This window comes from Cryptotermes secundus, unplaced genomic scaffold (genome assembly GCF_002891405.2).
Source record: "Cryptotermes secundus unplaced genomic scaffold, Csec_1.0 scaffold671, whole genome shotgun sequence".
Classification (NCBI taxonomy): Eukaryota; Metazoa; Arthropoda; class Insecta; order Blattodea; family Kalotermitidae; genus Cryptotermes; species Cryptotermes secundus.
This window is the reverse complement of record NW_019724595.1, coordinates 1113422-1139288: the sequence shown is the minus strand read 5'-3', so window position 1 is coordinate 1139288 and position 25867 is coordinate 1113422. Positions and strand designations below refer to the sequence as shown.

At 42.6% G+C, this 25867-nt stretch overlaps 1 protein-coding gene across 1 annotated transcript in view; it reads right to left on the bottom strand.

The window, feature by feature from the left end:
* LOC111862392 (tribbles homolog 2) overlaps positions 1-16395 on the bottom strand; it is a 50314-nt gene extending 33919 nt beyond the window's left edge. The window contains exons 1-3 of the mRNA XM_023847747.2: positions 16200-16395; positions 14989-15711; positions 347-636 (exon numbers count right to left, since the gene is read on the bottom strand). Coding sequence (XP_023703515.1) covers positions 347-636; positions 14989-15390 — 692 coding nt within the window. The 5' untranslated portion in view covers positions 15391-15711; positions 16200-16395. The remainder of the gene's footprint in view (positions 1-346; positions 637-14988; positions 15712-16199) is intronic.
* Between the last annotated feature and the right edge of the window lie 9472 nt (positions 16396-25867).

The following is a 25867-nucleotide window of genomic DNA, read 5'->3' as shown; positions in this document are numbered from 1 at the left end:
ACTCGGATAAAAAGTATGAGAACGTATTCCCCTAATATTTCCTACATGGAAAGCAACAAAAAAGCTAACTTCACAATGTGCAGTGCTTCTGAACAGGCTAGTTAGCCGGTCATAAGGGCTCAGTCTTTTTCATGGATATCGCAGCTTATTCAATGTGCCTCTGGACCCTGTCTTTAGCCAGATCACTCCAGTTAAGGTCAATTTAAATTAACATATAACAAAATAACCACCATATAGGAGTGGTTATAAAGATACATTTATCTACTAAGCCACAAAGAAGCTTCATGTAAAATAAAAGAACTCTGCGCTTCGCCATATCGTTTTCTTCATAAATAGTTCGACTTACCTCTGAGCATCGGAGAACACAAATTTCCTGAGCTTGAGATCACGGAGCACGATCCCTCGATCATGGCAGGCGCGGACCGTCTCCGCAATCTGCTTGAACAGTCTTCGAGCCTCGGGTTCCCGCAGCCTCTTCCGAAGCCTCACGTACGAATGCAAGTCTCCATGAGCTGGTGGGAACACGAGGTAGAGGAACCGCTTTCCCAGGAGCACCTCACGCAGGGCGTTGACGTGTGGGTGAGCGTCCATCCTGTAGTGGGCTGAGAGCAAGCCGCTTGCCTCACGGCGCACCACCTGTACAAATAAATTGTTATTGTCACGCGTTCTGTACACTACAGAATTCTGTGTTACGGAACGTCTAGTTTAATTCTGGACGTCGGTAGCTCCATAACTGGAAGACACCCATACTGAAAAAGGATCTACAGATGCGGTCGCTGAGATCATCAGGACAACGCAAGGACTGCATGACAGTCGCTAAGCTAGTCAAGAAGTTCACCAATTTTTACAGCACTCGAATCTTTCTTTACCGTGCATCTTAAGGGGTCTCCAACGGATACCGTACTCTGCCGGACGAATTCAGTCCATACCCTCACACGTCATCTCTGAAAGATCCACCGTAATAAGTCAGTACCGTTCCAGCTGTGCCCAAGTCTCTCACGTACGCTCTTCCCTTCAGGTTCTCCAATTTAAATTCTGTTAACATTACTCGTCTTTTCTGTCTAGAAAACCGAAATTAACGGCCGTGGGGATTCGTTGTGCTGACCACGCGACACCCTCTATCCGCTTAAGTTGGCACTAACTTCGCCGAAGAGCGGCGGTCGCTCGGTCGGTATAGTTCGCTTGAGGACTAAAGCCACTGAGTTTCTTTTTTCGCTCATCTTTCATAAGTGCTACCTGTCCCCCCATTCTCGTTCTTCCTAATAACATCTGTAAATCACGAACAGCTATAGCACCCGTCCATATAAATTTCGGCAGGCAGAGGCAATTCCTGTTTCTGAACCATATCCTAAGAAGCGCCATGTCATATCATATTCAGCTATAACCTGCACGCTTGGTGGAAGGGGCATAAGACATCGTTACGGTGAGAATTCTAAACGAGATGGGTCCGCCGCGCCTTCAGGCGTTGAATAAATTAAGGAAGTGGTGACAGACTAGCCCTCCCACTCAGAATCGATTCACGGACCTCGCTAACGTAGCTAAACACGAATGTTCATTATTACTGCATCCGAGTCGTCGAATTGTAAATATTTTCTACTTTGATGGAAAAATTCGACTGCTGTGGGAGTTACAGAATTATGCCCATGGATTTATTTGGCCGCCTGTGTTAGCTACGAAGCAATCGGATGTAGCTTTTAGTTTAAAATCAACAGCACACTACTGCTTACTATAAAAACAGACAGTATTCCAATGCTAGCCAATGCGTCATCTCGGCCGCCAGACAGGTTATTATGAAAACAGCTGTTGCACAGTAGGCAGCTGTGGAGACATTGGGGCAAGAAATTGTGAATTACAGAGTTTTTTTAACTCCCGTGAGCACGAACCAAGATGGAAGTCAGACGCTCACGTTGTTTCGACGCATAAGCTCGTTTCACGGCTGCACTGTCTAGAAAAGTGACTGTGCTTCGTGGTTACAATACGTACCACTGTCATAGTACACGGCTGGTTATGATATCGCTATTCCGCTGGTGATTAGTTTAGAAGCATCCATCGTGATGGCAAAGTTTCAAGAATGAAACTGCTGATTTTATAGCGATGTATCACTGTTAAGGGCTCGGAAACTTTGGAATGTGACTACGTCTCGTTGCTATTTCTCTTTAAGGTATTCGTGTTTTCAGCAACACAAACATATGTCGGCCTATGTGTTAAGGTGCTTTCGCAAATCTGTTCACCATTTTCTTAGAAATAAACAGACCTGCATTAGGCGTCTATATTTTACTCGAAGTTTGCTGTAATACAGAGTTTGCTGTTCTCTATTGCCTTAATGACTGAAACTGACATGACGAGAAAATACCAGGTGTCCGGATGAAAGATATCCAAAATATAAAATTTATATCTTGGAAACTAACTGCCATACATGTATCCAGTTTGTCTCGTCGGAAAGGAAAACTCTGAAAATCTTCTTTTTTTTCATACCCGGCTTACGCGCATGCGCCGCCACATTTTTGCCGCCATGTTAGGAATCACCTGGACAGAGAGATGGCTGCGATATGAATTGGCAGAGGTGGACGAATCGCTTGGCTTCCTAGGTCGCCAGATTTAACTCCAGTGGATTTTTTCTTGCGGGGTTACATGAAGAACATTGTCTACCGGGTTAAGATCAATGACCTCAACACCTAAAAGCCCGCATAAGGGACGCTGTGGCTACGGTAACACCAAACATGCTTCGAGCAACGTGGAACGCGGTCGAATATTGTCTGGATATTTGTCGTGCCACCAAGGGAGTCCACGTTGAACTTTATTGTGAAAGTTATATACGCAGAAATCTCTTTGATAGTTTCCCTTTGTAATGGTGTATGAATGTATAAAGGGTGGGCCTTCTCGGACCTTGCACCGCGACCTACAGTGGTCTATTGTGCTGTTGTAATGGTGTAACCCATTAACATGTATAATAAATGCTTTCTGGGATATGATTTTATTTTGGATACCTTTCATCCGGATATCCTGTATATACATACATATTTCTAATTTTACTTAGAATACTAAGGATTCTATCGAACCAATTCCATGATGCACGATCATCTTTCAGTATTTAATGAGTTAACCAAGGTCCTCGGTTTGCCATGAAACACCCTATTAAGAACCGAAAGTACATTACTGCGTTCACCAAATCCTGCCTTTGGACCCTATCCTGCGCCAAATGACTAATCCGTATTTTCTGCCCTACTCCTGTGCGGTCGCTTTATATATTATCCTACCTGCGCATGTGTCTAAAGTCGTCTTTTAGCCTACTTTTCTTATTTCGAAAGAATAAAAGGAGGCTGACGAGATTATCTTGCAGTCTTGTTTGTCTATTTCCCCTCATTTTTTAGGCATACGAGATCGCCTTGCTGTGTATTCCCCAATTCTTGTTACGAGGCTTACGGGATCATCTTGCTGTGTCCCCTTAATTTTTTGTTTTCTATGCTATCCGCGTCATGTCAAAGGAAAGTAGGCAATTACTTTTCCCCAGAACTTACTGTTCTCGATGTTTTCTGGCCAGACTTTTGTACGACACCATGAAAATAATGTGGCATATACACCCGCTGCTGGGCAATGACCGAGAAACAAGATAACGGCAATTGTTAGGCAACAGCTTCGTAAACGCGCAACAGTATTGGAGCCGTTGCTAGGAAGAGGCCCGCGCCAACAATGGAAGTACTGTTGGAAGCGGTTTCTTGTATGGGTCCGCTCCGAGGCTATATCACTCGGCCGACAGAACTGAGTTACTTTAGTTAGTGTAGTGGAATGGAGCGAGTTGGATCGCTGGTTGGTTAAAGGGCTGCTGCTTTGGTTCAGTCATTGTAAGCTGTTGCCGTTAGAAGCTGGTAGCAGAAGCACGGGGATAATTATGGAACCCAGAGTTGGGGAACGTCCGTTATTGGTGCCGTTACCGGACGACTGGTGTAGACAGTGCACAGTGTGTGCATTAGCGATAACGCTATACTTACTTGTAGTCACGTCCTAAAAGAGTTCAATAAATCCAATTACCAATCCAAACCCCGTCTATGGTCACTTTATCACATGATAAATTCGTCTATCGAAATCTTCGAGGCCGGATTCTCAAATCTGTTGAGACATTATCTTATGCAAGCCACTCCCTGCCCACCCTTATGACTGAACTAGCAATCACGTTAATAGTTCCAGTCGAAAACTTTGAAGTAAATGGATGTGACGTGAATAAACAGCAAGACAAAATGGGTTACGGTAGCATTAAATTTAACATCGCCAGTGGGTCGTAAATATACACAGATAGAACACACATCGAACCACCGTGGTCAGTTTCGTAGATAAAGTCGATTTCTGACAACTTCGCCTTTCTGTTAACACACATTTCATGTAAACCGAAAGCAGGATCGGAGAGAGATTGCAAGCAGAGCTTTCTTCCTGCCTCGCGCTGGTTTCTTTCTTGGCTTATTCTTCGGCCCGGAGGCGACATGTTCTCCGAAATGTCGGTTGATTTTCGGTAGGATACACAGCGTTATATCCCAGGAGACAGAGCTCTTCATAATCACCGATGCGAGAACCTCAGACCCCACGGATATAAAACGTTGGCCGTTCGGCCTAAGTCTTGTTACTACAGATTACAAGTGTGCGGGAAGCAGAGACATACAGTATGTAACTTCTTAAATTTCCATCCTTTGCCCTGTTCTCAATGCAGATGTACGAGTTTTTGCAATTTAACAATATTTATTGCGGAATGATGCGCCATGTAAGCCCACAGCATCCAGGAATTGAAGCATATTTCCAACTACACGGTACAGTACGCAGTGGGTTCCAGCACTAAATTTCACGATGTAGTTTCAATTAGGGCCGACTTTAAGGGTCCGCATTAAACATGAGTGTTGGATCGTTTTCAAATTTGTCAGAACACATCCATGTATGATTAAACCATACAAACAAGTCTGGAATGTTGTCAGTACTGTATTCATTAAAGTAAAGCCACACAGCCCTGCTTATGTTTTGCATTAGCCCGTAAACGTATCGTTTATCGGACCACAGACCTTCAAACAAAAATTTTGTGTTATTAACACAGCTAAATTACATAGGTAAGAGTATTTCGTCAGGAAGTAAATTAGTAACAATTAAGATTTCGGCATGTTATTACTACTTGTATTGCATCTGTTAATCGCTCTGAAACGTAGCCTGCACATTTCTCGGACGAAAACACTGAAAATGAAACTTAGTGGTATAATACAGATACGCGACTATTTCCCATAATAATGCTGTGCATTACAAATTCGTCGCAGTGTTCAGTTTAACAAGCGAAGGTTAATGTAGAACTTATTCTGCAGCAACATACATTTTATTTACGTACGTCACTCGACAGGGAGCCATACGGTAGTGTAGTTGGTTGAGACACTATGCTGCAAGCCGGAAAGTCGCGAGTTCGATTCCCGATGAGGTCATTAGATTTCCGGCCCCACTACGGCCCTAGGGTAGACTTAGCCTCTAACAGAAATGGGTACCAGGAATCTCACCACCATGTGAGCCGATTGGCTAGAAAATATAAAATATGCAAGCACCGACGGCCTGTTACAAGGCCAGCTTTACCTTTTACGTCACTAGACAAACGTTCCGATAGGCCGATATGTAACATGACACCCCAAATTGAGTGAAATAACAAGGGAGGCGCAGTTCCTGCAACTCTTTCTCGTGTAGAGGTTATTTTTGCAAACGACGATAATTTTTTCTTCCTTTTTGCTTGCTAAATCAACGTCGCGAAAAATAGTACACCATGGGACCGCTCTACTTGTGTAATTTGGAGCGATTGGCCAACTCCACCAGGCAGGCCTTGCTCTGAACAACGTCACTGGGTGTGACGTTGCATCCCATATTTAGCATCTATAAGTACTAAATTCTATGCAAATATTCACGCGCAACATGTTAGCTATAAACGCGGAGATTTCGCGTGTTTGCTGCATGCTATCGAGCTCGCATCTCCTGGTATGATCCCAAGAGATGTACCGCGTTGTTCATGTACATCAGTTAAGAGCCTCATCTTTTAAAGGAAACGTCTGCATGTCTCTCTACCCCTCCAAGAAGTTTTCTGCACATATAATTTTCATAACTGCGGATCAGAAACGTCAGGACTTCAAACGTAAAGACGAAAGGAGCGGGTTAGAATAGGCATAAGTACAGTCACGTGACTAGACACGGGGCATGGATTGGTAACTGCATTTGCTGAAGGCTTATAACTCCTAACTACAAATAATGATAGTGCCACCGCTAATCTTCACACTTAAATCACTATAGCATCCTCTGTCTCCTTTACTTTGCGACTGGTTGTTTACGCCAATCAGTTCATCTTGGCGCCAAGCCCCTTGAGGTTCACGACCAGAGGTTTATCAACTGTATCCTTGCGGTCATAGTCCTTATGAAACATCCTCTCTGACGAGAGATGAGTCCGTCGTTTACAACGGCTGCTGGACCTCGCCAGTGCAGTCATTCTCGAGTGGTTTGGCGACTAAGACTCAACACTCCCCCAACCTGGAGGGCCAGGTCGCCGTATTTATATCTCCCAGGAACAGAGGCGTCCAGTTATACCCCCAGGCACAGGGTTCCCTTCTCGTCTCCTCCTACGACTCGCAGGGCTACGGTGGTGTTCGATCCCGCCTTCATACGTGGTTAGCCCACTGTGACGAATCCAGGTCCAAGTTACTTTACGACTGGCGGTTTAGCGCCAATCAGTTCGTCTTGGCGTCAACCCACGACCTAGGGTTTTCTTTCATCTGAATCCTTGCGGTATTAGTTCTTACTTAACATCCTCTCTGATGAGACGATGGGTGTTTCTGTTATGAATATGTCTTGCCTTTCGTCAAGTCTACTTTTCGCACATATAAGCAGTATGTTATTGAGTTTTTCCTTTTGCACTACTCACTAGTCCTCTATCAGTACTGGCTTTGCAGAGCAGATCATGCCTAACTTAGGTATCTTATGCTACAACGGCAGCTACGTCACTTGAACGGCCGTAAGATTGACAACCGCCAAGTTTAGTCCTCTTATTTTCTTCGCCTGGCCTCACTTTGTCCTACACCGCGAACACGTTCACTCTCATGATTCTGTATGATTTCTGCTTGTTGCCGCCACAATTTTGTTATATAATCGTACATATACGGAAGGTTGAAAGCTGTGTGCAAACCGCGGACTGGTATGCACCTTGGAAAATCTCCAATGGTGTGCAGAACCTCTGACGAGATGCTCGCTGGTCCTCGTTATATAGCCTGTCGGACCGCACAGAAAACACCATCTCCAATTTCTATTGCTGCGTGTTTATTCACTTTCTAGCAACGGTTGACGTCTCTAGTTAAGCTACTCGGTCATGTCATGTCATGTCATAGTATGTTACGTTTGTCTGTTCCAACCATATGTAACATGTACAGAACCCGATTTTCAAATATTCTTCAGATGTTACAGTTGTATAGGGCCTGGTGAAAAAATAAATTAACTGAATATGTAGCATTTCGACGGAGTCTGAGAACAGCAAGACCGATTACTTTGCAGTCCGTATTCTGGTGATGCTATTACAATCAGCTGTAACGAATTCGGTCTGCGAAGTTTAGGCACCGAGTTATAGCTACCTGCTCTGCACAATACTTTGTTAAATCTCTACCTACAAATATTCAAATGCGAACGTCTGTGATGGTAGTTCTACTAGAGTGTAGGATTAAAACATGTATGAAAATAGTTTCCAAATAATTATAAAAACTTGTATTCGTGTCATTTCCGTCTAAAAATAAAACCATACTGCTCACGTAAACTATAAGCCATGAATCATTGTACTGGAAATGCCAAATGTGATAATCTTTGAGGTTATGTTACCAGGTTGGGATGTCACTAGATCAGAGTGCGCCTGAAGGAAAAAGAAACAGAACTGCTATAGTCGAATACTTTTAAGTTTTTATGAAGTCTAGGCCAATAAATGTATTTATTATTCGTTTTATAATTCTGTTAATTGTAATTAATTTTTCACCACTGCTTTACTACCACAAACTTGCTTGTCGCACGGGAGAAATTTAAATCTCCAGCTGACTGTTCTGATGAGTTAATCAGAATGAACTTGGAGAAGAGACGAAAATCTTACTTTCGAAATAACACACATGCCCGAGTAAGAACCACCAGATTGGTGCCATTCGTATTTTGCCCGAATACGACTGACGAAATTAATATACCTACTATTAACACGATTTATGGGTGTGATTATTAGACGGGGTATGCATTAGAAGATTGGATTTATTGACAACTTATACACAAACACTCGTGACTACAAATGATACAACGCTATCGCTGATCTACACACTTTACAGTTCACCGTTACACACACCCACACATCAGAGTTCTGTCTTCACTAATCGTATCCTGGCAACGGATTTCAACACAGTAGTTACACCAGTCTCACTGTAACTGCAGCACACATTAAGTCTTATTTTTACAGCCTAATTCCTTTCTTGCCAGTTCTACTCAATCATCTTCGACTGTCATCTCAAGAGGCTCCCTCAATTCTGATTCTCAGCTGCCTGAGATCCTCGTCATATAGCCTCGGGGTGGACCTACAGAAAACACAGTCTCTCGTCAGTAGTTCCATTGTTGGGCCTTGTCGCGGAAACGTGTTTACCGAGCAGTTGTCTAGCTATGGTCATATTCTCTGGCTCCACTATTCCGGCTTTCAGGCGTCATGTCACAATACATTTTGACAAACAGAGGTGACTGCATATATTATTGCAGTATGGACATGCGAGGAATTCTGGAAAAAATAAATTATATAGTTAAGCCTGCATGTGCACGTTATAGTTTTTCCAACCGATATTATTCCCCCGTTTACCTTCTTTGATCATTTCACGGCACAATTATTTTTATTTACAAGAGAAAAGAGTAAGGAAACTGAAATAAAATACAAAGCCGAAATCTGAACGTTAAAAAATGTCAAATTGCCTTACATAACTGGAGGTACATTTCTAGGCATGTGTCCTCTGGACGGTAATTGTTCCTGATAAGCGTTCCTTACCGCGTTTTGTATTTAAACGAAAACTTTTTTGTTTCAAAAACACAATTCTGAGTCGTCTTCCATGCTCCAATTACGAAATTTAAATCTCTGTTTAGGGCAGTCTCATTAGTTTTCGAAGTAAAATATCTGTTAGGGAACATTCAGAAATAAAATTTAAATAAAGAGTTATGTACTTAAACTTACTCTCTTTACGTGAAGCAATATTTCGAAACAAAGGAAGTGATAAACGCCATGTTTCGTAAAACAATGACATACTGATTATACGAGTACGGGGAACAGTACACCGCTTCTCGTATAAACTCCGCTATTATGGAAGTGGGTGAAGGATCCCAAATCGCAAGATAACATTCTTTGAATAAACTTGACCTAAAACAAACAAAAAAGTCGCTTAATGGTTCTCGGATCAGGGCGCATCCCACGTAACTGCATCAATCCAGATCTATACACCTGCTGAGACATTTAATTTACTTTGTCCGTGACACAAAAACATAGTGGGAGAAGATTAAGAGCTTGTTAGCTATTTCGTTAGTAGTACATAGTTAGCTGCATTATTGCACAAGGCCTTGACGCAACCCTTGTCCAGTCTCGCCTGCCTTTCAGTATACCCACCGCCATTCACCTACAGACAACATCTTATGGGATATAAAGCCGTGTAGTCCGCTTAAAGTCAGCTGACGTTTCGAAGGAACATCTCGCCTACATCTTCAAGGTCGAAGAATGGGCCAAGCAAGAAACAGTATGCACAACAGAGCTGGTTTCTTGCTTGGCTTGCTCTTCGACCCTCAAGATGGAGGCGACGCGTTCCTCCAAAATGTCTGTTGGCCTTCAATGGAATCTGTGAAAACCTGAAATCCTAAAAACCCTTTTACACTGTGGTTCAAGTGACCCGAATGATTTTTATAGGCTGGAATTCTTCAATGCTTACAAGGGAACTGGTTCACTTAACAAGGTCTTTGATGGTTTCGCTACCGCTATGTGGTCTTCTTACTGAAAGATACATATATCGAATCTGTATGTCACTGATAGTAATTTTGGTGGTTGAGACTTCCAAGCACGTGTTAAATTTAGCAAGCGACATACAGGCACAACCGATTCATAAATTGCCAGTTTCCTTTTTTAAAAAGGCAAGGAGTTCTAATAAGAACTAGTCGCCTACTTCCCTTTGATATTACTCGAACCACATAGAAAACGAAGCCTCCAACAATTCTTCGCAGCCGCGGAAACGTCTTTACCGAACTGTTACCTAGCAACGACAGGGGAATACACAGCCCCTGAGACTCTCCTTTGATAACGCACGGACCGTATGGAAAAGATGCGTCCAACAATTCTCCTACTGTTGCGTGTATTCGTTGCAGCGGGAACGTGTTTACCGAGCCGTTGCCTTGCAACCACAAGAGGGACCCATACAGACACGCTGCTGGGATGCATTTATGAAGTACGTCGTTCAGATGGGCTCAGCTGCCACAATACACATACCAAGTTTCATAAAGGGAGGTTCAGGCATTCGAAAATTATTGGTGGGGGGGGGAGTACACAGTCATAGAGGCAGGATCGAGATCGCATAAACCTACTTCTGGAAAGCAGAATCGAATTTTTGACACCTCTGGTAAACGGGTAACTAAAACTACATAAAACTACAGCAATGCTCGTTAATTCTCCATTAGAATTTCCTGTAATACGCACTTTTGTCAAAATCCAACTTGTAACCGTCAACAATTTAAAATCAGTAGTGTTCTTTTAGAACGTTTACCGAGATGGCGTGACGGAACAACACAGTGAAGCGTTCTTTCTCTAGCCCCGTGTACAACGCTTGCCTAACAAGCTGGTATTACTCACATGTGTTAGCTTTGCACAATTCATGCAGGCTTGTAATGATACGAAAGCACACGTTGATCTGCAAGTATTGCTTTGAGCATGCGTCGTGTTGGCAATGAAGAGGGAAGGGTGGGGATGTTAGGAAATATCGCGAAACTGCAACTACTAACCGTTCCAAAATTCAGCGCAGCTTCGTCACTCGCTAGGGTTAGCGAGTTTTGCGTTTTGGGTGTATAAGAGTTGAGCAACCTTAGCATAGGGGTCACGGTAGAGACGAATTGATGGGCATCGGTTCAAACTTTTTCACAAAGCACTAAAATTCATATGTAAACATACGTCATAACATGGCGTTGGTGATAAATATTTGTACAGCGTCAGGTCTCATCTTAAAGGAAGGAAATATGCTATACAGAGTGTCCATATGAAAGGTATCCAAAATAAAATCATTATATCTCATAAAGATTTTATTAATGGATTGCGCCATTGCAAACAGAAACTTGCTTACTTACTCATGGAGCTGAGACCTTCTGGAGCCGCCGCCAATTCTGCAGCTACTCAAGAATTTCCCAGCGTTTTATGGAACCCGAAGGTTCATTACCGTGTTCAAAAGAGCCCTCCACTGGTCTATATCATAAGCCAGATCAATCCAATCCAATCCATACCATCCTATCTCTCTCTGACCCACCTACGCCTTGGTCTTTCCTGTGGTCTCTTTCCTTCTGGCTTTCCCACCAATATCTTATACGCATTCCTCGTCTCCCCCATTCGTGCTACATGACCTGCCCACCTCATCCTCCTTGACTTGATCCTTCTAATTATACTTGGCGTAGAGTACAAGTTATGAAGCTACTCACGGTGCAGTTTTCTCCAACCTCCTGTCACTTCATCTCTCTTCGGTCCAAATATTCTCCTCAACACCCTGTTCTCAAACACCCTCAAAAACTACCAAAGTTTTTTCTGCGTATATAACTTTCTCAAATTTAAATGTGGGCTCCCTTGGTGGCACGACAAATATCCATACTTGAAGCATGTTTGGTGTTACCGTAGCCGCAGCGTCCCTTATGCGGGCTTTCTGGTGTTAAAAGTCGTTGATCTTAACCCGGTAGACAATGTTCTTTGCATGACCCCACTAGAAAAATCCACTGGGGCTAAATCCGGCGACCTTGTAGGCCAAGCGAGTGGTCCACCTCTGCCAATTTATATCCCAGCCATCTCTCTGTCCAGGTGATTCCTAACATGGTGGCAAAAATGTGGCTGCGTATGCGCGTAAGGCGGGTATAGAAAAAAAAAAGATTTTCAGACTTTTCCTTTCCGACGACACAAACCGGATACATGTATGACAGTTTCCGAGATATACATTTTTTATTTTGGATACCTTTCATCCGGACATCCTATATTTTGTAAAAGTTCACGGGTGGTAGAGAAACACGCTGTATTTCAGGGCCATAAAATGCCAGTTTCTGTTAAAGTACAATAGGAGTTAAGAAACATTTTTAGGTATAAACATACCAAGTTCCTGGGCGTATATTAGTGTTATGGAAACATACTGTATTTGGGGATCAATAATAGCAATTTCTGTGAACATACAGTAGAGTTTAGGAAACGTGCTACATTTTAGGGACAAAATGAAACTATGGCGTGTTTCTGGGATACGAGAATATGGCTGCTAATTTTGTGAGCCTACAACAACTTTTAGGAAACAAACTTCAGGGACATGAAATGTCAATTTTATGAACGCACGCCAGCCTTAGGGATTATTTCAGGGATAAAAACTGGAGCAATTGTTTAAATGTACACTGGTTTTGTGAACATGCGCCAGCGTTAATACACTGGATGCCCTCACTGAACACTTAACATGTAAAATAAATACAACCAATCCTGGGCCACGTTTTCCAATTTTTTATTTTTATGTGTAGTTGTTTAAAAACGTGCCCTATTTAACATGGATCATGTTAAATGGATGGAAATTAGTTTTCCCCAGTTGGCCATTGTTTGCTTCACATCTTATTGTCAACAATTTGCTTTAATCATATTTTTTCTTCTGGCTACACTCGCATGTTTAATTGCGTCTATTTCCTTTGTATTCCCTTACTTGTGTTCAATAAACATCAGCCTTACAATTTGTTTTAAAATAATCGCTAACAGATGGTGTAGTAGTAATGGGTTCAGTGACGCTTCAGCTACATGGATACTGGCGCCATAGGTGTGCCTCATGCTTATTACAAATACATGTACTGCTATAAGCCAGAATGTCCTATTAAATACTGGCAGAACTAACAAGGAATAGCTCAGTCGGTATAGCGACAGGCTACGGACTAGGTTCCGTTCCCACCAAGGGGCTGGAGATTTTTCTCTGCTCCACAGCGCCCACATTGGCTCTGGTCCAATGGGTACCTGGGGCTCTATCCCCGGGGTTAAAGCGGCCGGGGCATAAAGCTGACAACTCATCTACATCTTGTGCCGAGTTTAAGAACAGTGGAGCTATACCAACGCTCCTTCAAACAACTTTAGTCGTGATGCTTAATTAATTGAGCACAGAGACAATTTTACTTTAGTACCCTAGCAATAAATATGATTTGGTAGGGCCTCCACGGACTAGCATCGTTAAAAAAGTTGTCTAAGAATTATTCTAAATGCCCAAATTGTATAAACAATAAGTGTAAATGTATACCGATGGTAATGAGTTACAACGCTTGTATAAATCCGCGTATTTACTAGTTATAAAACGTTACTGTAACTTGAATACTAATGTGATACCTACTGATGAGGTCCGCCCAAATGTTCGTTACTTATGACAAAAAAAAATGGTCAACCCTTATAAGGGTGGGGATAGTAACGTATGTTTCAGCATAACTGGCCGTACTTCAGCCGGAGAGGCAGCCTATACCACAACTCAGGCGTGGGATTCTGGCTGGCTGGCTGGCTGACGGACCAGTCTGCCGGCGGCCGGCTCAAGGTTAGGGTTGTTATATTCATCAGACAACAGCGTTCTTAGTCCACTGTCTTCTCAGAAGCACAGCAATGCAAGTGACGACTTCCGCTCGAGTCGTATCTCTAGCATGGAAATGAAATCGCCTGTTTTGGGAAGATTATGACGTCACTTGGAAACATTTCACTGATAGAGACTCGTCATCAAAACAGTTACATTAATATCTGTTGACTTTATTATATACGGGCTTATCTGCTATTCACCCGTTCACCTGTTTGCTTGTGGACACGACATATGTGAACACAATTAAATTTTCGGTGATACATCCGTATTCCCGATCATCTCTCAGCGTGAAACTGCGCACTGACACCGGCCTTCGGGCATGTCTCCTCTGCTAGCAGGAGATACACATTAATCTCTCCTTCTCTTCCTTGCGCTTTACATGTAAATATCGCACAAAAACACGCTAAGGCCTACTAAGCGGAATTTTCTAAAATGTTGGGGACGATATGAGAATTGTGAAGATTTGTATGATTTATATGATTTTCAGTTTTCCCGCGTCCATCTCCCTGGTGGTGTATTAAAATGGGATAGTCACAGAAAAGAATGCAGTTCTGGTCCATCAATTTTGCAGCAGAATCATACAATACTGTCAGATTTACTAGAAGGAAAAAATATCCTAGGCAAAATTAAAGCTCAGGGAGATAATCATTTGTATTACTTATAACCAGATACACAAATCGGTGACCACTTGTTTACTCAATAATTCTGACTGAAAGAAAATATCCGTGAGATCACATTGACTTATATAATCTAACCTCGCAAATGCAATGCAAATGGGGTGGGCAGGGCATCTAGGACGAAAGGGGCAGAAAAGGAATGCATACAGGATATTGGTGGGAAAGCCGAAGGCGTAGGTGGGTGAACAATATTAATATGGATCTTGGAGAGACAGGATGGGATTGTATGTAATGGATTGATCTGGCTGAGGATAGGAACCAGTGGAGGGCTCTGGTGAACACGGTAATGAACCTTCGGGGTCAAGAAAATGCTGGAAAATTCTTGAGTAGCTGCAGATTTGGCTTCTCCTCAAGAAAGGATGAGCTCCATAAGTAACCAACCTCGCTAATGCAACAGTACAGATAGTTAAACACACAGTGCAAACTAATCACACTGCTGTCAATATTAACAATGGCCTTACCTTACACACCAATTCTTCTTTTGTATGAACGTTGACACATCTGAAGAGCGTGCTCCCTTCTACCAATTCTAACATCAGGTACTTATTACCCAGAAGAGAGGCTGAGAATTGTTTATTCGATGGTGATGAAGATGGAAGAGGTGATGACGGTTTTAGATTTGGATACAACTGATTTTCACACACAGTTTCTTTCTGTTGTTGCTGTTGAAAAGGTAACTGGTCTGTCCCAGGTTTAAGCAAATCACAGTCCCCATCGCCGACAACTACAGCAGGACCTCCAACAAGACCACTGTCATGTTGTGGTCGCTGCTGCAAAGTTTCTTCTGGAATAATCTGTTCATCTTTATGCCTCGTCAGCTGGAGGTGGAGGAGGGTAATAGATGTAGGTCTTTCAACTTGCATCGGGATTGATTTAAATTCACTACACTTCTGTCAAACTATTTTTCACTTCTTTGATAACGCACAGTCACACACGTACCTCTCTTCCCGCGAGACACTTACAACACTTGCGGGTATGCCAAATCGCTGCACTAATTCAGTATTCCACTTTACAACTTTAGGGCCGTAAATTGCAAAGCGCACTCTTCACTAACACGTTTCCTTCTTTCTTCAAACACTAGAGCTTATCTGTGCAGTTCCACATCTGGTTTGTACTTCGGCGTCAGTATCCGGTGTAACTTCTATCAATCACATCGACAGTGCTTTGGAACGCCAGGTTTCTTCCTGAAATAAAAGTAACCTTAAATTAGTGATGTGGCTTTAAATTACTGTACATTCTTTAAAACGTAACATCATACGCCTTTCGTTCTAGTCGGTATAGTTTCAAAATATGCGCCAGAAAGCATGCGCAGAGGTTTAAATCAATACTTTATTCAGTCACGGAACTTGGATGTATGCAATAACAGTGATGAAATACTGCCCTTTGCTTATATTCAGCAAAATAAAAGCAGTTAGGGCCTTGTGATACTGCCCATTACGTTTCTTCTAGAAAGATCGATACTGCCCATTACGTTTCTTCTAGAAAGATCGATACCAAATTAAAAACTGAATGAAACGTTGTATTGAAATGAACATACAAGTTCGTCACGAGTAATCCTTAATTACAGCAATAATGTACAACAAATGTCTTATTCGTGAAATAAAATATTTACTAATTATGGTTAAAATCCGAGGTATAAAATGTAAAAATCTGCGTTCTCTTTTTAACTAACCTTTTCCTTGTAATAGCTTGTTCCTGAGTGGATATCGTTCCAAAATTTGACCGTCTGTACAAACGAGGGATGTTCGTCTGACCCTAGCGACAACGTCTCCGTCTTCCGGACTGGCCAACTTTTGGGCCGGTCCCCGCTCAGAAACAGCTTCCACAGCTATGAGCATCACAAACACACGCCATTGTGCAACTGAGCAGTGAGCTACTTCTCTACAGCATGAAGTAGTGGGGCCGCTAGCTGCTGGTAACTTTCCGCGTCGTCATTTTGTGACATTATCTCGTTCTATCCATCGTTTGGGGAAGAATATTATTTTAAAAAATCACATCGCATAACGTTAATTCCGATTTAAACATTGTTACAATAGTGAAATTTCGTGAAGCTGATGAAATACTGCGAACTACTTTCAGTAGCGCCAGAATTTTAGTCTGTAGGAGAGTATGCAGACACGACATTGTATTACGAAATTATATTGTTATTTCGTTCGATTACAGCCGAAAACATTTAAATAATATGAGTAAGCGGTGTATACCTTATCCCTAATAAGTGTAGGAGACCCTTACTATTTATTGCATCATAAACGGTTTATACCCAAATTGCGAGACATGCAAATACGCCTATGTCTGACAATAACGCACACGTTCATTCATATGTAACTTACCTTATAGGTTTCTCTTTCATCGTTATGTCACGAATTTCTGAATGGAAGAGTGTAAATGTTGGTATGATTTCAGTTTGGAAAAGTATGATTTGTTTGAAAATATATGTTTCTGATATAAATGATGTTATTATACTGTCGAAACTTGGCTCGGATATTCCCCCTCCCCCACCCCCTCCAACGAGATTTATGCTGCCATTTTGTACAGACAGATGTAGAAAGAAGATACAGTAGGACCGGACAGAACTTACGAAAGCATATGAAATTATAATATTTCACATGTTGTCGTAATTGTAGCCCTTCAACACGGCTGGGCTATGACAGATATATTCCATGTATCTTGCAGTTTGCCTTGTCACGTTGGCTTTGCAAGAGTATTACACTAAATCTGAATCATATTTTGCAACTGGCTCCTGTGCAAGTTGTCGACACACTGCAGTTCACGTTACTGAACAATACAGTTCCACGTTCAGGTTAACTTTATGCTAAAGAACATTATACAGAGTGGGCCAGACTCAATTAGGCAGTTTTTGATCATTAATAACTAACCAATCCAACAACACAGGGGATAGTGGGAAAGTACCTTTTGTTGTCGATAGATGGCAGCATCATACGGTATGCTGTGAACGAGGTCAATAACGAGGACGACTTCGACAGACGACTTGAGTTCGCCTAGTTGATGCTGACCAAGTTTCAGGAGAATCCTGACCTTATCCGGAATATTGTCTGGACTGATGAGGCCAAATTTCACACATCAGGATCGGTCAACAGACACAACTGCGTGTTTTGGCGGCCAGAGAACCCCAGTGCCACCATTGAATACGATTTCCAGTCCCCGGGAATGATGGTGTGGGGCGGCGTGACGTCGAAGGATTTATTGGCCCGTTCTTCCTTGAAGGTTGCGTCACGGGGGAAACCTACCTAAAGTTGCTGGGGGAAAGTGTCATCCCAGAACTTCAGAGGAGAGAGAACTTTGATGAACTGTGGTGGCAGCAAGATGGGGCCCCACCACACTTCGCCAATATTGTTCGGGCGTTCTTGCATGAAGTTTTTCCTCAACGCTGGATTAGCCGTCGAGGGCCTGTGGAGTGGCCAGCCCGATCACCCGACATCACCCCACCAGACTTTTTCCTTTGGGGTTACCTCAAAGACAAGGTGTACGCTAATCCCACTGACAGTGTGAAACATCTGCGTGAGGTGATTGTTCAGGAGTTCAATAAAGTTCCGGTGAATATGTGTAGAAAGGCGTGTGAAAATGTTGCTTTGCGTCTGCAAGCCTGTGTTGACTTAGGTGGTGCCCAGGTTGACCAGCATCTTGAAGATCGATGACTTGTGTGTGTGCGATTCCATTTTTGTAACCATTGCAATTGTTAACATTTATCAATAAAAATAACATCTAATCAAAAACTGCCTAATTGAGTGTGGCCCACCCTGTAGTTCCGCACGCTGTGCTTAACGTTGTTGAAGGGCATTACAATTCCACATGCTGCATTGAAACTTGGTGCGGAACACTGGTTTCTTACTTGGTTTTACTTCGACCCTGATGATTGAGGCGATATGCACCTCTGAAACTTCGGTTTACTTTCAGCGGACTACACGACATTATATCTCAGAAGACTGAACTATTTAAAGAATTAATTTTTCATTTAGGTTCATATATCAGTGCACGAAAAAAGAAATATGCTTTTTTATGTTGTTGCAGAACGAGTTAATGTGAACCCACAAATGTACCAAAGAGTCTATATCGCCAGATTTCCACATGAGGATTTATGCCTAAAAAGACGGCGAAGACCAAGGTAACTGTGACTGAAGTCATTACGTAGTCAGGAAATACGATGCGTGCGCATACGGACTTCTCGAGAAGCTAGTAGTCACACAGATAGTGAGGAAACTGAAGCCCGTTACCGTGTTCATAATCATCCAGCACTGGACTCTATCCTCAGCCACCTGCAATGTAGTCCACATCCCCATACCTTATTTCAATATTATCTTCCCTTCTATGCTAAGGTCTTCCGAGTTACCTCTTCCTTTCGGGCTCTCCTACCAAATCTATTTGTTTATTTAACGACGCTCTCAGTAGCTAAAACTATACTGTAGCGCTGAATTATATGATGATTAGTGAATAATTAAATCGAAATGTTGTGAGAGGGAGCGATAGTGGCAGAATTTCAGATAATATCCCACCACTTGCCTGGAGGGACTGAGATAAGCACAAAAATACAGTCAGGATACTCTGTCTCTGGGGCCAAGATTTCATCCTGTGACCTCCGGAACCATAACCACATGACTGTAACGTTTGGTACCCGTTACATTGATTTATAGACTTCTCATTCATCCATCCGTGCTACATGTCCTGCTCAGTTCGACCTTATTAATTTTCTGACTCTAATAATATTGTGGCATGTTGGCTGTGTGACGCGACAAATAACTTCATGTCGGTCTTGGATCTAGCGAATTTATGGCACACTTTTATCAACACTTGCCCAATTCACAGATTCAGTGTCCCAATTACTTCTTGTGCTATAGTCACTTCATCTGTCTTTGGCGGCTGCTATATTTCAACTGAACTGCCTAGCGCATTGAAGCCCCTTACATAGGCCTCTCGTGGACCACACAGAAAACAGCCTATATTGTTGAACGTGTTTACCGACCGATTGCCTAGCAACGGTCGCTGCACGTACTCCACTGTTGCGTGACGACACAGCCTAGCGGGGAAGGGTGTTTACAGAATGTTACGTAATGACGGGATGAGTGGGGATATGTGACGTCACACGCACATCCTGTTGCGCTATCCAAGCGTTCACAGAGTTGTCGCCTAGCAACGCGCCAATACAATCGGCAACTCTCACGTTGCGCGCGTGCCCCGAGGTCTCTGTGGCTCAACAGTTCCTGCATAGAGGAAATACGCCTCATTACTAAATGAAGAATACAACAAGCTCCTCTTCGTGTTGTTTTCTCAGATTGTTATTGTGTAAATACTGCTACGATCAATTTTGCTCTCTACTACGTCGAGATATCTTTTCAGGGACTTTGCGTCCTAAGAATTATCAGTTCAAAATAATTTTAATTCCATTTTTCCTCGAAAATCGCAATGAATATGCAAGGCCTTACAAACTTTGTTGCATTTCTTAAATTGTAAAACGAATGGTTCACAGACCTTGGAATGTGTACACCAATCAGCCTTGTATTTTGAACGCTGGTACACCAGAACGATGCCTTTGGAATTAAACGTGGCCCCCACAATTTTAAGAACGAGGTCTGTTTTTACAATACGCTACTTAAAACTCATGCTTCTTGCATGGTAATACAGTGATATAAATTTAGCATCTGATGACGTAGGCATCAGTGTTATCAATGATCAGCACACAGCCGCTCGACAATCGCGTGATAGCAAGCCCTAGAGATAACGTCCCTTAAAACTGCTTTTTTAAATATATACCTTTATTACAACATATTGTAAGCTGGTGATATGTGACCATAATGAAATTTAGAAACGACAGGAATAATAATAAAACATTGTACTTTAAAATTTCTGTCTTCTGTGGTATAACGCCGAGTAGTTCGTTAAAGTCAACCGACGTTTCAGAGGGTCACGTCACCTCCATCTTCAGGGTCTACGAATAAGTTTAGCAAGAAAACATCATGAAGCAGGTAGCACGCTCGGCTTGTTCGACCTATGACGAATGAACTCGTGAAAACCGAATGTGAATAATATTCTTCCAAGCCTTCTAGGCGCTAACGAAGCGCACATCCATACACGGTGTGTCCAGGATCCGTCGGGACTTTTTTTTTTTTTTAATTTGATCTGCAATGCCATCTGTTGGCGAGTTGTGGCGTTAAGATCCTTGAAGTTTCAGCTGTGGCTGCCTATAATTTCAAAGCGCAAGCATCGCTGCATCATGTGTTCTGACCTTGAATGTAACAGTACTGTTCTGACGCTCGTCGGAAAACGGTGGTTGAACAGAGAGCCAACATCAAATTTTGTTTGAAGTTAGGCAAAACCGCCGGAGAAGCGTACGAAATGATGAAAAGTGTGTACGGTAGTGATTGTTTGAGTCGCTCGAACATTTTTCGATGGTATGCTATATTTCGTGACGGCAGGGAGGACATTGAAGACGCTCCACGTGCATCAAAGCCGAGGTTTTCTGCCAAAAGGTCAAACAGTGAGTTCTGATTATTATCTCTGAGTCCTCAATCGTTTGTGGGCGAGAATTCTTCGAATTCGACCTGAATATCGAGAGCAAGGTTCCTGGTCGCTCCTCCACGAGAATGCCCCACCCCACAAATCGAAGAGCGATTTTTTGGCCAGAAAAGGGATCACAGTCCTTCATCATCCTCCGTATTCGCCAGATTTGGCTCCAGCAGATTTCTGTTTGTTCCCAAAAGTTAAGTTGGCGATGAAAGGAGACCGTCACAACACCATCCAGGACATCCAAAGGGAATGTACCGCAGTTTTAAATGCGATTCCACAAAAGGAGTACAGTGACTGTTTTCGAAAACTTTTTAATCGATTCCAGATATGTATTGATTCAGAAGGAGACTATTTTGAATAAAAAGAGTGAAATCTTGAAAATAATTCACGTCTTGTATTTTCAATGAACACAGTCCTGGCAAAACGTGGGCACACTGTGTACATACACGTCGTTCCAGAAACCGCGTTTTTCGAATTCGAGGGTGGGGGGGGGCACTCAAGACCTGTATATCCGTCGAAATTTCAAGATAGATATAGTCACGTATGAGGGGATGGCGTGACTGATAATAAGGGGTTCTAGACTGGATTACTGGGTTTCGAACACTTCTTCCAAAATCAATCAATTATAGCGCTATTACTGATCTCCGCAATTCACTAGGACATCCTCCATGCTCGTCCTTGTTCTCTCGACTGCTGTAGCTTCTGAATTCGCTTCTTTTATAATCACTTTGCACATACCCAACGGAAAACAGAGTCTGTATGGTTGATGAAGATTGTTTACCCCACCGTTGCTTAGCAATGGACTGCCTATTATTGTTAGGCGCTGAAGCGAAAAGTTGTGTATCGAACTGTTGCCTAACAATGATCGTGTTCATTTATTGTTACAGAAAAGGCACTTCTGTTGTCTGTTTTAGGAATGCGTTTACCTAGCAACGCTGATTTTTGGCTCCATAGCGTAATGCTTTGAGCAAATCCGTCACAATATTTTTCGCAACTATAGCACTTTCTAATGTACACTACATATCTGTGAAAATAAAAGCGACAAGAAATTAATCAAACAGCTCTGTAAACCTTTTGTATGGAGCAGCTGCCTTTATACCACGATAATAAAAGCTCACTAGAAGAGTATGCACTAAGCGATGCTGCTGTTTAGATGTGATCTGTGGACTTTCTGCATTATCTGTGGGCACTGCATTGTCGACTCGAGGGTAGGTACTTTCCCCAGCCATTTATTGCTGTCGTCTTGCTCTCCCATTCGTACACGTAAGTGCCATCAGCTCTCGACTGTGAATATACGTCACGGAAGAATAACAAGCCTTAGCCTTTTACAGACAGAGATTAATTACGCTACCCTTTTTGCAGATGAAGACATTTGTAATATAAGATAACGTAAAATGCCGTGGAGACCCATAGGGTTGTGAGACGTGGAGGCTCCCATATTTTCTACAAAATCGACTCACAGATGGCGGTGAGGCTGTCAGCCTTACGCGCCGACGACGCCCCCAGGAAGATTCCTGGTACTCATTTCTCTTAGAGGCTGAGTCGAACCCACGGTCATAATACGGCTGGAAGGATTAGGTCAACTGGAAAATATCCAATGACCTCATCTGGAATGGAATTCGAGACCTTCCGGCTTGCTAGTGCCTCAACCAACTGGGCTACTAAGTGTTCCTTTGTAATGTAACTAATAAACAAATATTTACCAATTCGCCTTTCATAGTCTGTCACTGGACGCAATGTGACATATGTAGTTCTTAAAATTCACGAACTTAAACCCGTAACTGTTTATGGAGATGTAAAGCTTTTTCACCACTTCACTTTTCATAATGTCACATGTTGGCTGTGTGACGCGACAAATAACTTTACGCCGGACTTCGATCTAACGAACTGATGGCACACTTTTATCAACACTTACCCAATTCCAATTTCAGTGTCCCAATTGCGTCTTGTGCTATAGTCACTTCCAGACTTCAACTGTCTTCTTCACCTTTCGTGAAGTGTATATTTCGCACATATAATATGTTATCGAAAACTCTTCCTTTTATTTTACACACAAGTCCTCTGTCAGTACAGGCTTATAGAGCAGATCATTCCTGGTGCATTGAACCCCCTTACATAGACCTCTCGCGGACCACACAGAAAACAGCCTATATTATTGAACGTGTTTACCGACCAATTGTCTAGCAACGGTCGCTGCACGGATTCCACTGTTACGTGACGTCACAGCCTAGCGGAGAGGGGTGTTTTCCGAGCGTTGCGTAATGGCGATGAGTGGGGATATGTGACGTCACTCACACTTCCTGTTGCGCAATCCCAGCGTTCACAGAGTTGTCGCTTAGAAACGCGCCGATACAATCGGAAACTCTCCCATTGCGCGCGTGTCCCGAGGCGTCTGTGGCTCAACAGTTTCTTCATGGAGCAAGTACGACACAATATTGACAGTAGCAGTACATATAACTGTTAGCATGCCAACTTTTTCGACAAGACTCCGTTTCGAATGTCGGTGAAATGTCGACTATCTCGACTCATAGTTTTGTATTCTTGTGTTTTGTGTAAAGTTCTTGAAGACCGTGTTGTAGTGTTTCAAAATAGACTGCAGTCGCTCCAATGTCCCCCCCCCTCACTTGTCGGTAATGCGTGGCGCTTCTCGTTTGGAATTACAAAATATTGCGGTTAACAGGTCTTTAGGTAGACACAAACATTTCATTACAGCCGGTCGCTTGTTTAAGCTGTGTCCCTTACCGGGCGCATGAAAATCGTGTGACAGCATCACATAATTAAATTGAAACCGTACCATTTACTTACAGATTTTCTCGTATGTATTGCCCATTTAAAGAAAAGTAAACGCCTTGAGCGTGTTTCAGAGATTTTTCTGTTTTACATGTATAGTAATGAGAACGGAAATGATATGACAATTTCGGATACCTATATGAGGGGAGGATAATATTAAAGTGGAACGTATAAATGGGGTGTGAGATATTTGGTGGATTGAATTTGATCACGACAGGCTTACTTACTTGTCGGTGTATATAATTGATTTAGTTAGATACTACAGTCGCAATGTGACTTTGACTTTGACTACATAGGATCATGGGCACGCGGTAGCATAGTTGGTTGAGGCACCATGAGATTTCCGATGAGGTCTTTGGTTTTTTCATTTCACCTATAAGGTGTCTCCACCTTATCGTGGTGAAGGGGTTTGAGTATGCCAAGGACCCTGAGAGCTATACCAGCGGTAGCGTAGCTACTGGCAGGGCCTCCCTTGCTGGACAGGTCAAAGGGTAGGCATCAGACGAAGAGAGACACCAAAAACTGGTGCCGGAAGCAGCGTCATCAGCAGCGACTTGAAGCACAGAGCAAATGATGCTCGAGATGGTTCAAGTTCTTATAGCAACAGGCGTGACCAGAGTGGTTTGAACGGCTGTTGTACTGCGATGTGGAAAGCAAATGGAAAAACTACCACATTATCACTTTTCCTGGATAGTCTCTTTCCAAAAACAGAAGATCGCATTAAGTGGACGAACTGTTTTGGAAGAGACTGTGGACCTGTCGTCTGACAGATTACTGATGAATGAATGAATTCCTTGCAGGGGCATTATGGCCCTGGGGTTGACTCAGACTCTGAGTACCAGGAGTCTTCCGGGTAAGGGGCTAAAGGGAGGCCGGCGCCTAAGGCTGACAATCTTACCGCCATCTGTCGACAGACTGTCTAGAAAATGTGGGAGCCTCGAGGTCTCACAACCCTATTGGCCTCCACGGCCTGTTATAGGGATAGCGTTACCTTTTTGTTCTTATTACATGGGATCAGGCTATTTTGGACCGAATTTCGATGAAAATAATTTTTCTAAAAATCGTCATTCTGTGTTATAACATTCACATAAGGTGGACTTAATTGTACAATAAGCACAATAGATCACTGAAAGTCGCAGTGCGGGGACCGGTTTTTATGGCTCACCCCTACATACATAATTGTACAATTATTGTTTTCGTATGTAATGTTTAGTGTTTGTAAGTAATAAATATAGAAAGAATCCAAATAAATATTTTTGTGTTTGAAGTGCACACACGCACCTAATGCCCTTCTTTCTTGATCTAGAAATATCAAATTCTTACAGGTGTAAGTGTATGTGTCAGAGGTCCCTGGTTCGATTCCCGACGCTACCAGTATTTCTGAGAGGAAGTGGGTCTGGAACGGGGTATACTCAGCCTCGTGAGGATAATTGAGGAGCTATTCCAAGGAAATAGAGGCTCCGGTCTAGAAAACCTAGATTAAGGGCCGTGGGGATCCATTGCGCTAACCACGTGATAACTGCTATCCACAAAAGTTGGCACTGACTTCGCCGACAAGCGGTGGTAGCTCGGTCGGTATAATTCGCTTGCGGACTACAGGCCACGGAGTTTGTTTTTTTTATGTATGTGTATGCTTATATGATTACGTACTTCTCTATAAGCAGTTGAACAAAACAAGGAGCTATCCGTCTGTGAAAAATAAACGTTTTTAATGTCAAGCTTCTTGCTTAGCCTAACGGCTTATGCCAGGTAAACGCAAAAGTATAAACCTTTCTTGTCCGAGAAAAATGAGAATAATCTTTAGTTAAAGGAAAAACAATATTCTTCGCCTGTATCATATTGTAACTTACTGATGACGCCGTTCGGATTGTTAATTGGTTTATTTAACAACATACAAGTATCGGCTACAATTAATTACAACAATGTTACGGGTTTCCACATTTTAGAAACCCTACACACACAAATCTCTTCACACTATCCTCAGTAGTCTACACGTATTCACAGTACGGGACGGGAGCTATACAAGTGTCA